We start from the raw sequence: 14,950 nt of genomic DNA, 5'->3' as shown, positions 1-14,950 counted from the left end.
CAGTTCCATGCTTTCAAGCTCTACCTTGTCCTGAACATAACCAGTAAATTTGGGAATACTAGTTTTAATCCACTTTCCATTAGTACTGAAACAAATGCTGTCTATGAAAGCACTGCCATAACATATTACTACTTGTTATATAAATCATCCTTATTTCCCCCATTCTGTGCTGCAGATCTGCCTATGACTCAGACCGGACAACAGAAGCCAGGGGGTGTAGGTTGAGCTGTTAGGTTATAAAGTGCAGGTGAAAGTTTGCATTGTGGGACTCATGCACATCAGTATGTGACCCACCAATGCTGAGTAACAGATGGAAGTGTGTTTTAGAGGTTGTAACTGAAAAACAATCACCCTCTTTAAAAAGAAAAAAAGAAGCATTTAACCAATTTCCTTGCTTTGTTTTATTTTTATTATATTGTCAATAAGCAAATGTTGACATTTTAGTAGAAATGTTGAACTAGACATCAAGGGGACACACAAAATGTGTGCATGCCCTACGTTCCACCAGCATAAGAGTTAAAGTTCTTCACATGCAGAACAGAAATAGCTGTTGAAACCAGTACGCACTTTAATATAAAGGTGGCTGGCACATTAATATACTAGAGTAAGCAGCAAGCATGAAGAAAATACTACACTAAGGCAATGTTTTAAACAAGGAAATATTGAAACACAAAGAGCACAAAACTGAAGTATCCAAGGATGATGTAACCATGCAGAGAGAACTTCTGAATGGCTAAGAAATATTGAGCTTGGGTTTACTTCTGGCAAGTAAATAGCTGACAACACAGATCTTAGAGCCACTGTGCAACTACACAGATGTTAAAATGTAATTAGGGAATCCATTTGAGAGTGTGAATTCAAGATTTGGGCTACCATGCCATTTAATCCATCTCTATTGAACTCCTATAGCAATATATTAAACCTCAAAACTCCTGTGAGATTGGGAAGTTTTCTCCATTTTACAGATGAGAAAATAGATGGCTAGCTCCAAGTTAAGTGTTCATTAATTTTGGTACCTCACTTTCAGGGCACAGAACTTGAGACATGAGCATGTTTTTTTAGATGTGCTGAGCACATCTCCCATGACTTCAATTGCAGTTGGTGTCTGACATCTATTTTAAAAAAGAAAAGAATCAGGCCATCAGAGTCAGCACCTAAAATTAGTACATATTTGTGAAAGACTGAGCTCTAGTGATTTACCAAGAGACAAAAGAAGCCTATGGCATAGCTAGGACCACAGCATGGGCCCCACTTCTATTTGAATTAATAGACCATGTTTCCTTTCTTCCTTGTATCTAGGTATTGCAGGAGTCTCACAATAGCAGGTGAAGTTCGCCATTTAAGTGTAATTAAATCCTACATTTCCATTTTAGCAACAACGAGCAGTACTTACCACTTCATATTTAATTATATTGTGAAAGTCCTCTTTAGAACAGCACACTGTTACAGTTGTAAGTGTACAAGGCGTGGCCCATGACCTGCTCCACTCTTCCTTTTACAGCACCATTTAATGGGTGTATGGCTCCTTGCATCCATTGCCATTGGTAGGTTGCCAAAAAACAAGTTCAAATTGTTTCAGACCAGCTGAACACAACAGAAGCATAACAGTTCCACGTACATTAGGGAAATTTTGACTGGTACACACAGATAAACAATTTGAATCAGGAAAACGAGTAGACTATATACACACACACACAGACTCCAAGAGAATCCAGTCTATCTTCAACAACAAAGTAGCCAAAGTAAAATTTTTAGATTGCTAAGGGAGAAGGGTGTACACTCCCGTACTTATGCCACAAAGTTCAAATATTGATCCAAACATCCCTAAAAGCTTATACTGTTTGAATCGAGCACAATTTTTCTGTTTTTAATTCACACCATTAGGGGCACAATTTTTTTCAGTATAGAAGAACTCGAATAGCTCAGGGACTACTCCTTTCATATTTACACTCACACAATGTTCAAGGAGTGGCTACAGCAACTGCTTACACAAGAGAAATATTAGAAAGGAAGTTAGCCAGCAATGGAAGCTTCTATCCCTACTGGACACCTTTTGTTTCTCCTCCAACTCCTCTGATGCAACAACCACCAGCAGCTCCTCTTCAGGAGCATCTGCTTTTACAGGCACACTCTTTGTCATGAGAAACCTAGCATATGTAGAAGCAGCCGGAAGCAAAGGGGTACAGCCAATCCCATATGACCTGCTAGCAGCCTGCAAGGAACCAGGAAGTCCATCAGGAATCACTACTGCTCCAAAGTCCCATTTTACAGGATGCAGCTGGCAAGAAATCTGTATACTAGCTTGCAGCCAAAGAAGATAAAATACAGTCAAGTAATAAGTATGCCAAAGTGTCACAGTAGAAATGGTAATTAAACAGTATATACAGCAATGCAGGAGGTGAGCACTGGAACAACTTCAGAATGCACAGCACTTTGCTCATAGAACTCTGCACAGTGAAGCTCTATTTCCTGCAAAAGCCTCACAATAAAATAAGACCCCCTAAACTTGAAGATTTAGAGGAGAGAGAGGTTACCAAAAATATGCTGAGAAAGAATTTTCCCTTATTCCCCAGTAGGACTATACAAATTTACATTGTGAAGATGACAGCCCATTAGATACACATCTATGCATAAGAGAAGCTAAACTTAAAAAAAAATTAGTATTTTGAAATAAAGGAAATGCATTAAATGTGCAGTGCCAGCAACACGAACACCAATTCTTAGTTTATAAATGCTTTGCATACCAAACTTGAGGCTATATAAGAAGACTTTAAGGGTTCGACAAGTGACATGCTTTTACCATAATCAGTTCACTCAAAATATTTACACAACAGTATGGCTCACTTACTGTAAGTATTTAATACAGAACTTTTTTCAAAAATATGATTTTATTCACAATCTAAAAGTTCACTTTTGCAGCAAAATGCTGCCCCCTGCTGCTATGAATCTGGAACAGGTTGGCTATGAGTACCACTTCTGGTCTTCAGCTGTGATTGAGCAATATCTGCTAGGGCACTCTGTATCTTTTCTAGTAGCATATCCCCACGATAAACAACCTCTTCCAGACGGGCAGCTGCTTCATGGTTTTCCTCCTCTAACCGATACAGACTAGCAGCCTTTAAATACAAAAGAAAAAAAAGTTAGGCGATCTTGAACATCACATAAGGCAGAGTTTTCTTCAAAGGGATGGATGGAGGAGCTGTCCAAGCCCGTGATGAAACACAGTAAGAGCCCCATCTTTAGCTCCTACATCAGTCATTCTCTGCTGGAGTCCATGACTATAATTTACCTATTATAAGTTTGCCATCTAAAAATGCACTCCTTACGTGGAGATTAAATTCATCAACAAAAACAGATGTTTTTGTATCTCAGATTGCCAATTTTAGATTAACTCAATTTCAGCTTTCTTAACAAACAAAAATCAGAATCTTTGTCCCAACTCAAAAGAAATGAGTAAATTGTAAGACTTTCAGATCTCACAGTGTTAATTACTTTGTACTACAAAGTACTACATTCCCCAACAAACTCATCTTTGGAACTGCACAGCCAGTGCCCGCAGTGAGGGCCATTAGACATATACATGTGGAGGACAATGGGAATTAGAATCCAACTATTTGTTCAATAATTTAACTGTAAATCGTATGACATGTGACGGTAGCTAAAATATGGGCATTTATACTAAAGATGTGGTAATGAACTAGCTATCTGAACAGAAAAGTGAAACGAAGTCATGTCTTGGGTGAACAAACGTGGCAGCCCTATCTATATGTTCAGCATACTGTCTGTGGCACACTGAACAAGAAATGCAGCTAAGGGTTACTTGATTAACAGCGAACATGCTACTGTTGTGAGATTTACGCTGCTGGCGTGCTACGGACAGTTCAAAGCTCAAACTGACCTATCAGCCACTTACATGTTCACATAAATATACCAATCGGTGATGTCATCTTCGAACTCGAAGGACGAACATCATCATTTAGGATAAATTCATGAAATTAGGTTTCAAGTCCAGCTACATTTTAAGTTGCGCATTAGTGTCAATAAATATATATATTGCACCTTTAGAACCTCCACTGTTTTACTGAGATAAGCGTTCAGCCAATTTCATCCACCCCTATAACATAGCCCCATAAGAGTGGATTGTGATATTTGTTTGCGACAACACACCAATTTAAGAATGGAAGTAAAGAATAAACAAAAAGCCATATCCAACTGGAAGTGTAACCAGAGGACAATTTGACCAGGACTAACATCTACCCTTGCACAAAGGGGCCATGGAATCTTTAATTATCACAAGCATTGGTCAAGGTCTTTTTTTGAAAATGGAAATGCAGTGGCCACTAAAAATCAGGCATAGGCACTGGTGCAATATCAGCTCAGAGGAAAGCATGCTGTCTACTGGGTCATCAAAACCAGTTTCTCTAGTTCAGTGGTCCCGTGAAGCGGCGGCATTTTGGCGGTAGCGCTTCCTGACGTTGCTGCTTCACGGCAGCATTTCGGCAGCTGCTTGTCCGGCAGCCAGTAGGCAGGCGCACATGGATGCCCGTGGGCACCACGTTGGGGACCCCTGCTCTAGTGCCTTGGTTTTCCCACACAAGTGTTATTAGGGTCAGATATGGCTCAGCTATGAAACATGACAACATCATAATCAGTGGTATGTCTGCAGATAACCTGAATAGATTTTAATCTTATTTATATAGACTGTAAAATTACACTGATGCTTACATGGTCTGAGTTTTTAATGTAACTAATATGTTTAGATACTACTATAACTAGAGATCTAGCAGAATATAGTACTTTTGTTCAATATTCTGAAACTATTTGAACAGTATTTATTAAGCCTTATTTATGCTTCTCCAGTTTAAGATATGTCTAATCTCTTTAGTAATCTGCAGCTATCAACTCATCTCCAAGAACTGAAAATACAAAGTTTACTCATCGGTCTTAAAATTGCTTCAGTGTAGCATAGGGAATTAGGGCTTGTCTTTGTACACATATTTACACAAAGTAATTTAAAAACTAAAAACAAAAACCCAGAAGCTAGGGCTAGGAAGGGCAAGAAAGGAGGGCCACCAAGCAAGACTTGTAGAAAGAGATGAGCATTGCAGTAAACTATTTTGAGAGGTAGGACTGATTGCTGGAGAGACCCTAGCAGGATGCACACGGGCCCTTCGGGCAGAAAAAGGTTTGGGGAAGCAAGTTTGATCTGCTGACCTGCAGGAAGGTTTCCTTATGGAGCCAAGAAGTGGAAAGAACTGTAACATTTCAGAAATGCTAAAAGTCCTTTAGAAAATGAGTGGTCTAGACACAAAACAATAGGACCATGTCAGATACAGCGTTTAAGTGAAACTCGCTTGTGACATGCTCTAAGAGAGACTGGATGAAACCTGCTTTGAGAGCCAGAAAACATGCCAGTTTCTTTTAATAAGAGAAAAACAAAAGGTATATTAAAACAGTTGTGTGTTTAAATATTAACTGAAAAAAAAAAACCAGATGGCTCTCAAAAGTAGTTTCACATGGTGATGGAGAGGGCAGTTTCTTTAGGAGCCCTGTGAAAAGAAAAATGAATTTAATATAGCTCAGAGTTCCAAGATTTAAGCCTTCCCATCCTGCTTCAAGTTTTAAGTTAGGCTATGTAATATTTCCAATAAATGAAGTGGTTCATTTCAGGTACTTTTTTCTTGGGGAGAGGGAGTGGTGGACAAAATATTCCCTCAAACTTTTTTTTTTTTTTTTTTTAAACTGAGCTAAGATTATATCCTTTACGCCACCTACTACTTTGGTCTGGGATATCCAGAAGGGACTAAGAGGGTGGAGATTTTTTTGGTATGTTTCAAGTATTTTAGATTTTAGTGATATTCTTACCTGCAAAGCTGCTGTTGATTCTTCACTAGGTAATGAATCTATTAAAACATCAATATCCTTAGCAGTTCGTGCAATCAATGCTGCAAACAACTGTGCATATTCTATTAAAAAAAAAAATCAGATCAGACTATTACAATATCTATTACAATTTAGTTTACCTTTTCAGAGGAGAACAATGATAAACTTAGTGCTCATTGAAGGAACAAATGACCTAGCATTTTACTCCGAATTCCAGAAGACTTGCACTGATTTCTAACTCCAATGTATTCTAAAACTTTAAAAACTCTTTCCAGTATTAAAGACAGTGGCAATATCTTTCATTTCAAACAAATCTAGTACATGTTAATGTTCAAAGATGGATTCTAAATCCTACCTTAAACAATCTAACCAATGGCATTGGAATATTAGTCTCCTTACAAAATAAGGCAGCTCTTAAACCAATTACTGCATTCTAGCAGCATATCAAACATTCCAGTTACAATGTTTTACATATTCTGGAGCATTGAGATGCCCTAATCCAGGGGTCAGCAACATTTCAGAAGCGGTGTGCCAAGTCTTCATGTATTCACTCTGATTTAAGGTTTTGTGTGCCAGTAATACATTTTAACGTTTTTAGAAGGTCTCTTTCTATAAGTCTATAATATATAACTAAACTATAGTTGTATGTAAAGTAAATAAGGCTTTTAAAATGTTTAAGAAGCTTCATTTAAAAATAAATTAAAATGCAGAGCCCCCCCCGACCAGTGGCCAGGACCTGGGCAGTGAGAGTGCCACTGAAAATCAGCTCACGTGCTCCCTTTGGCACGCATGCCATGGGTTGCCTACCCCTGCTCTAATCTTTCAATCCTTTCCTTGAATTTGGCCATTGTGCTAGTTAAAAAAGAGTAAGGATTAGATTAGGATAATGCGATTATAGTGTGAAATTTATGAAATGTTTACACCAACTTGGTAACAGATCAAAAGAAGAAGGATTCTTAATATGGTTGCTTAATATTTACAACTACGACAATTAATTTTACCACTTACACTTAAAACGCTTTTACTTTATTAATGTACAATGCACCTGGAAAAGCTTAGTTATCACTTTGTTAGTGACAGGATTTTAATTTAACATCTAAATAACATGAAAATGTGTGGTGTACTTTCAAAAGGATATTGCTAGTTTAAAGTCAACTCTGAATGAAAATGTTTTAAATCATGTTACATGTAAAACCCCAGGTTATTATAGCTAAAAAACTGAGAGAAAGCTGTATTTCCTCGGCTTACTTTGTACATTTGCCATACTTTTAGTCATATTCACTATTTCCCCTGTTTGTATAGGTCTCTCACACAGCTGCAAGAGAGAGAAAATTTTAAGATAGGAAACAGACTATAAAACTCAGGGAGAGGTGTAGTAAACTATATTTTCAAACTTGATTGTATTTCAAAATGACAATGTTCACTTAAATGTGTACTGTGCCATCACCATATATCACCTTGATATAGAAATATTAAAGTTCTACCGATTGTACTTAAGCTTTCAAAGATATCACTACCTGAAGATAAACTTACAGGGAGACTGATCTGCCAAGAAAACTGTGGCTTGTCTAGAACCTGGACTTTAACTTGAACAGTTACAATATGCTGAAATACAACTTGCCTCATCTAGTTTAAGACTGTTAGATCAAGTCATCTTACATGATCTAATGCCTTTAAACCTTAAACAAAAACTTGGGCTCCTGAATCATCACTTAGCAGATACCAGTACCTGGGACTGGACCAGCTGCCACTAGAAAGGGAGCAAGCGAAAGCTCTGCTTTTTACACCTTTAACTAGCTCCTCACAGCTGTCTCCAATATCAGATGGCAAGCCCTTATAGGCCACTGTAGGACTGGTTGACAGTTTTCCAGAACTGCAACAGAGCATCATTTGTGCACTGTGCTAGCCTCAGTTGAGACTCCTGAGGTCAGACCTAATCTGATCCAAGACATGTGTAAAATATAGTGGACTAAAGAGTCATTTAGGCATATAATGTGTCTTAACTAGAAAGACACATTTAAAAATATTCAAAAAATTAGGGCCATCCCGAGCATATAAATAAATATTTTTAAATATCACATATCCATATGACTGAGCTTTCTTCCCAGCTTGCTTTGTTTTTTCATATGAAGTATGATAATATTAGATCATATACTTTATCTTTAGAAAAATGGCCAGAATTAATCTATAAACAAGTACCAAAAACTCTTTTCCATCTGTAAACTAATATGGATGTTAACTTTTATAATTGCAGACATTAGAGAGAAGGTATTATTCCAAAAACATTAAAAGCAAAAACATAGACAGACAGACAGATTAGCTTTATACTCAAAAAAATGTAAAATTTCACAAGACTAGTATATACTTGGTTTGGCTTTTAGAAACAGAAGTTTCCTGAACACTCAGAATCTCCTCATAACAGTGTTCCTTACAAACATCAGTCATTTTATATTATTAGATCTATATAAAAAAAGGACCATGAGACACACACATTTCTGTGCTTAGCTTTGTCAAAAAATATTTCCCATCTCAATCAATTCACTTCCCTACAGAATGTGCAATTATCCATAACTTGGCCTCAATCACAACAACTGTTACAACTTCCGAAGAAAGTTTCTTAAACCTGAAGTTACTTAATTCTAAACTGACACTACTATTTTACTAGAGAGTAATCATGTTTAGTTAATGGACACACATAAAACTGACCTTCTGTAGGATTAGCTGGCTGGTCTTTGTTTATCGCTGTCTGAATGTTACTGAAGGAGGCAGGTGGGCCACACTGCTGCAATACCCCAATGGCATTACAAAACTGATCTGCAAGCTACAGGCAAGATGAAATATCATTTTAGTCTGTATTTACACTAAAGATAGTCAGTTTAAACTTTTTGCCCCAACCACTATTACATAGAATTGCACTTCAATAAATGAAAATAGTTAATCCAAGTCTGTAGTGAAGATCCCAATCCTGCCCTCTGTGCAAGTGGACGACTCTGATTGCACTAGGACCCCATGACAATGCAACTGTCCACTCCCACAGATCAACTAGCAGGATCAGGGATTAATTAAGATGCTATCATTAGCATACTCAAGTCCAGGACAAAATTTTGGTTCCTAAATCCTGGCCTTTAGCAGCTCAGCCCGCTGCAGAGATAAAATGCTTTCTCCCATTCCCCTGGCCGCATGGATAAGTGCTACCCAGACAGTTACATTAAGTGGGAAGATTATTGCGATCAGAGATAGAGAGGGAGCAGTGTCCTCTCACCAGCACCTAGCAGAGAGGCTCGCTGGAGTAGGGTAGACACATGGCTTCATTCTCACACGGGCAAGTCCTTTTTAACAAAGTGTTCAGCCTCAAACCAGCCATTTCAAGAGGGAGCCGAAAGAGTGACTTAAGGAGCTTGCAGGGCTGCTCCTCTAGGGGCGACTCCCTGGAAAAGCAGCGTCCCCCCCTCAGCAGCCCGGGACGGGGAAAAGCCCCCCCACGCCACTGCCCCAGGAACGGGCTGCTCTGGCCAGTCCTCACACTGGCAGCAGCGAGCTCAGTGCTGGCGCGCGGGCGGGGAGAGGCCAGTCCCGGGGCGGCGCGAGCTCAGCGTGGGGCGCCCCCGCGGAGCTTCACACGGGGAGGGGGGCGCGAGACCAGCCGAGAACGCTTAAAAGCCCAAACCGACTCCACCGTCATCCCCGCTCCGGGAGGGAGCAGACGCCTCAGGTTTGTTACCCCGCCCCCGCGGGGCCCAGAATCCCTCCCCCAGGGCACGGGAACGACTCGGAGATGCAGGGACCGACGCGCGTTCGGCGCAGCACGGCGGGAGCCGACTCGGCCTAACCCCGATCTGAGCCGCCCCGGCTCCAACCTCACCGAGTTCACCGCGTCCTGCAACTGCGTTAACCGATCCGCCATGATCCTCCCCAGCGCCCATCCCGATTCCCTCCTGCCTATTGGGCAGAGCCTAAGCGAGGCCGGGCTGAGCAGCCAATGGGCGCGCTTGGTGTTGGACGGTTGGGCTTGAGGGGGGAGGGGAGAGTGGGCGGGGCTTTGCGTTCTCTTTCGGGTCCGACTCTCGGCTGCGGCCAAGGTGATGCCTTGGCTGCTGCGGGGCACGCGCCCCCTGCTGGTTGAGAGGCGAGTCGGCAGCGGCCGGGGCCGCCCTCCGGAGTGAAAGGCCAAGAGTCCCGTTGATTTCAATGGGCGTTGGATGAAGGGGCGGGGCACCCTGGGGGGGGGTCTGAGTGGCAATGAACACAGTCATGTGATAGGTTTCAGAGTAGCAGCTGTGTTAGTCTGTATCCGCAAAAAGAAGAACAGGAGTACTTGTGGCACCTTAGAGACTAACAAATTTATTAGAGCATAAGCTTTCGTGGACTACAGCCCACTTCTTCGGATGCATCCGAAGAAGTGGGCTGCATCCGAAGAAGTAGGCAGTAGCCCACGAAAGCTTATGCTCTAATAAATTTGTTAGTCTCTAAGGTGCCACAAGTACTCCTGTTCTTCTTTTTGAGTCATGTGATATAAATAGGGCCGGAAAGAAGCTGGCCCAGGATTGTTTTAAATCGCGTTGCCCAGGAATCATAATCACAACCTTTTTCTTGACTGAGTTGAGTTTGGACACAAGCAGGGCTCTCAGGCAGGGCCAGCTTTAGGACCTGTGGGGCCCGATTTGAATACCCAGCAGTGGTCCGGGTCGTAGTTGGCACTTCGGTGCCGGGGGGGTCAGCTCTGCGTCTTCCGCGGCACTGAAGGACCCCTCACCGCCGAAGACCCCGGAGAGGACCCACCCCACCCCACCGCCGAAATGCTGCCAGAGCGGACCGGCGCCAGGTGAGCCTAAGGCGTGGGGCCCTCTTAGGTGCGGGGCCCTCTTACCCGCAGGGCCTGATTCCACAGAATCAGGGGAATCGGCCTAAAGCCGGCCCTGCTCTCAGGTCCCGATTCTTTTAGTGACAAATGCAGTGCTTTGTGATGGCACAATTTGGCCCATCCTGCTGTCTTAGCAACAGCCTTGAGCTAGGATGGAAGCTAAATTGTAGCTCGTCCATCGATGCACAGATTTGTCATTAATTTGCAGTGTTACCAACTCAGGCTCCAGTAGTCCAGTGAACACACCAGAATCTCAGATTAAAAAAAACAAGTTTCTACCCTTCATACACCCAGAGAAAAGTTGGAAAACGTGCCCACGAGATACCCTAATGACTCAGAAAGCACAAGGCAAATAAAAAGAACTCCGTATTCATTATTTTAAAAATAATCTCACGATTTTTAAGACAATCTTATGATTTTTTGTATTTTTGGGATTGACAAAACTGCTTGAGCATGTTGTTGATAAACTCTCAGTCAACTAGGGCAATCATAGTTGTGCAAGTAGGTACAAAATCTTAGGCCTGGTCTACACAAGAAAATTAGATTAGTTTAACAGCATGGCTCAGGGGGTTGAAAAATCCACACCTCTGAGCAGCGTAATTAAGTCAACCTAAGTCCTCCTATAGCCAGCGCTAGGTCAAGCAAAGAATTCTTTCATCAACCTAATTACCACTTCTTAGGGAGGTGGATTGCTTATGTCCATGGGAGAATCCCTCCCATTGGTGTAGGTAGTGTCTACACTGAAGCACTACAGCGGCATAGCTGTAGCATTTATTTAAGTGTACACAAGCCCTTAGAAGTTGGGGATGGAAGAGACATGTTAGTGCCAATGTAAGATTGTTTCCAAAGGCATGGCTACACTTGTAGATGTAGAGCGCTGTGAGTTAAACCAGCCCTCGGAGACCGCAGCAGAAAAAGCGCTGCAGTGTGTTCACACTGTCAGCTGCAAGCACATTGGCGTGGCCACATTTGCGGCACTTGCAGCGGCATTGGGAGTGGTGCATTATGGGCAGCTATCCCACAGAGCACCTCTTCCCATTCTGGCACTGTGGCTTGTGGGACGGGGGCATGCGGGTGTGGGGCATTCTGGGTCCTGTCCCAATGCCCTGTGAGCCATCGGTTCGCATCTCAGCAATGCCTGTGCTTCCATCCACATTTGGCGCCAACTTTCAATGTTTTTTGTACTGCGCGCTCTGTCTTCCCTTTCGGTGTGCGGGAATGGATCCCGAACTGCTGAGGAATATGCTGACGAATCTTGCCAGCACGTCACAAATTGCAGTCAAGTTACTCCTTAAGCTACAAACTGACAGCGAGGAGTCCGACGATGATGTTGACTCGCATAACGCATACAACATGAGATTGCTTGTGGCATTCACGGGCATGCTCACAATGGTGGAACGCCATTTTTGGGCTCGGGAAACAAGCATTGAGTGGTGGGATCACATCGTTGTGGAAGTCTGGGATGATGAGCAGTGGCTGAAGAACTTTCGGATGAGAAAAGCCACTTTCATGGGACTGTGTGCTGAGCTGACCCCCACCCTGTGGCGCAAGGACACGAGATTGAGAGCTGCCCTACTGGTGGAGAAGTGGGTGGCTATTGCAATCTGGAACCTGGCCACTCCAGACAGCTACCGATCAGTTGCTAACCAGTTTGGAATGGGAAAGTTGACCATTGGAACCATGTTGATACAAGTTTGCAGGACCATTAATCGCATCCTGCTCAGAAGAACCGTGACTCTGGGTAATGTGCATGACATTGTGGCTGGCTTTGCACAAATGGGTTTCCTTAACTGCGGAGGGGCGATAGATGGGATGCATATTCCCATTCTGGCACCAGCCCACCTAGCCTCCAAGTACATAAATCGGAAGGGGTATTTCTCTATGGTTCTCCAGGCACTTGAGGATCACGGTGGATGTTTCATTGATATTAACGCAGGCTGGTCCGGAAAGGTTCATGACGCGTGCATCTTTCAAAACACAGGCCTGTTCAGGAAGCTGCAAGCCGGGACTTTCTTCCTAGACCAGATCACCATAGGGGAAGTCGAAATGCCCATAGTGATCCTTGGAGACCCCGCTTACCCTTTAATGCCATGGCTCATGAAACCCTACACAGGGAGCCTTGAGAGCAGCAAGGAATGGTTCAACAACAGGCTGAGTCAGTGCAGAATGACTGTGGAGTGTGCTTTTGGCCGTTTAAAGGTCCGCTGACGTTGTCTGTATGAGAAGCTGGACCTGGCCGATGACAACACCCCCACGGTTATATCCGCATGCTGTACCCTCCATAACATTTGTGAAGGGAAGGGTGAAAGATTCACTCAGGCATAGACCTCGGAGGTTCAACACCTGGAGGCTGAATTTGAATAACCAGAGAGCAGGGCAATTAGAGGGGCCCAGCATGAGGCTGCAAGGATTAGGGATGCCTTGAGGGAGCAATCTGAGGCTGAAAGCCACCAGTAATGTTTGGTGCCCTGCATGGGAGTGAAGTGCAGTGGTTCCAATGTTAGTAGGAATCTGTGTTTACTACGTATGATGCACTGACTTGCAGTGCCTGTTGCTTTCCTAGGCTATGGTATCTTTTACTTAATGCAACGATAAAGAATGTTTTCAAAGCCAAAAAATTCATGTATTGAAAAGAAACACAACTGCTTGGGAAACAGAAAGGGCATGACTCATCCGTGCTGTTTGGGACGAGGGAAGGGGGTGGGGTGGGGAATGGAACAATCACAGATTTGCGTATGTCCTGTTATCATACTCAGCCTTCTTCTCTGGAGTGCTGTGCAATGAGTGCTGCACTTCAGGCTGGCTAGAATGGATGGTGATGGGGGTTGAGTGCAGTGGGTAAGAGTCGTAGTTTATAGGGCTGGGTGGTAAAGCTACAGATGTTGGAGGCAGCTGGTGGTGATAAGAACCCGGATGTTGGGGAAAGTGAGTTGGCGGTGACATGGGGACACAAGGGAAAGAGTTTTGGGACAAAGGCTGCGGGGGAGGGTGGGGAGGCAGGCATGGAAGTGCTCCGCCTGCATTGCTACGAGCGCCTGTATTGAGTCCGCTCCATGCTTTGATGCAAGCGATCTGCATTCTGCTGGCGGACCCTCCTTTCACTCTCCTGCCACTCCTGCACTTTTTGATTTTCGTTAAGGGACTGCTGCATTACTTCATACAGCATGTCCTCTTTGCTTCTTCGCAGCCGCTTCCTGATTTTTTGGAGTCTTTTGGCCGTTGATAACAAGGACGACTGGGATCTCAAGATTGCATCTGTAAAGCCAAAATGCAACACTTAACAGAGGCCGCATTGTTCACACCAGACAGAGCAATGACTTGGCCATACTTAAAGACAAGCACAGTGTACACAATAGCAGAAATTGCCCATCCCAAAGCGAGTGCACATAACCCACAGGAGCCCCAAAATGGTGAGTAGACACAGGGGCAAGAGGGACTGATTGTTTCACGGCCGTATTGTCCTCTGGGGTTCTGTGCCTTGGGGAGAGCCAACAGCTGCAGGGGGCCCCTATACTGAACACTGTCGCCACATTTTCCACAGGATGAGTTCGTCCTGGAAGTTATCTCGCTGCTGAGGGTGACCTGGGAAGCAAGGGAGGGTCTTCTACTACAATGCGGCTTCCACCCTGGCCCATATGCAGCTTGCCTGTGTGCAGCAATGGTCCCCCTGCCCGTCACAGCACAGTGGCGTGGATATGTTAGCCTTACTGAAACAAGGAGCACAGTAGCTCTGCCAAGGAACTTGAGCAAGCAGATTGCCCAGTTTCTGCATGAGACCTTTGAAGAGATCACTGAGGCCGATTACTGCAATGTGAGAGAGCACATCACCACCCTATTCCGCATCTAGGTATGCATGCAGCCCTAACCCGCCTCGTCCCAAGAGCCCACACCGAACAACTTCCTTCCCAAAATAAAAGCCACTTATCAGGCACCTCCTCTGGTGTTTGTTCTTCCCCAAGCATTGTCCACTGCAACTGGCTACCTTCCTCCTGGCTTGAAAACAGCTCCTTGCTGCATGCATCTAGGGATGCTGGGCTGTCTCCCTCCTCCTCAGCACCCTCGCTCCCGCTTTCCTCCTCCTCTGCCTTGTTGAACTGGGCTCTGAAGTGTCCATGGTGGTCTTCACAATGGAGGTGGGGTAGCCCCCAAGTATTGCGTCCAGCTCTTTGTAGAAATGGCAGATTGCGGGGGCAGCCCCAGAGCGGC

At 43.7% G+C, this 14,950-nt stretch overlaps 1 protein-coding gene across 1 annotated transcript; it reads right to left on the bottom strand.

Annotated features, from left to right (window-relative positions):
* Nucleotides 1-386: 386 nt before the first annotated feature.
* On the bottom strand, nt 387-9,904 carry MED21 (mediator complex subunit 21). Its single transcript, XM_005296662.5, has 4 exons — nt 9,746-9,904; nt 8,590-8,704; nt 5,866-5,966; nt 387-3,116 (listed from the first exon to the last, which is right to left on the bottom strand). Exons 1-4 carry the CDS (start codon nt 9,785-9,787, stop codon nt 2,940-2,942), a joined length of 435 nt encoding a protein of 144 aa, XP_005296719.1. The 5' UTR covers nt 9,788-9,904; the 3' UTR covers nt 387-2,939.
* Nucleotides 9,905-14,950: the final 5,046 nt, after the last annotated feature.

The sequence above is a fragment of the Chrysemys picta genome, chromosome 1 (assembly GCF_011386835.1).
Source record: "Chrysemys picta bellii isolate R12L10 chromosome 1, ASM1138683v2, whole genome shotgun sequence".
Lineage (NCBI taxonomy): Eukaryota > Metazoa > Chordata > Testudines > Emydidae > Chrysemys > Chrysemys picta.
Note: the sequence above shows the minus strand (reverse complement) of the source record. Positions and strands in the feature narration are given on the sequence as shown.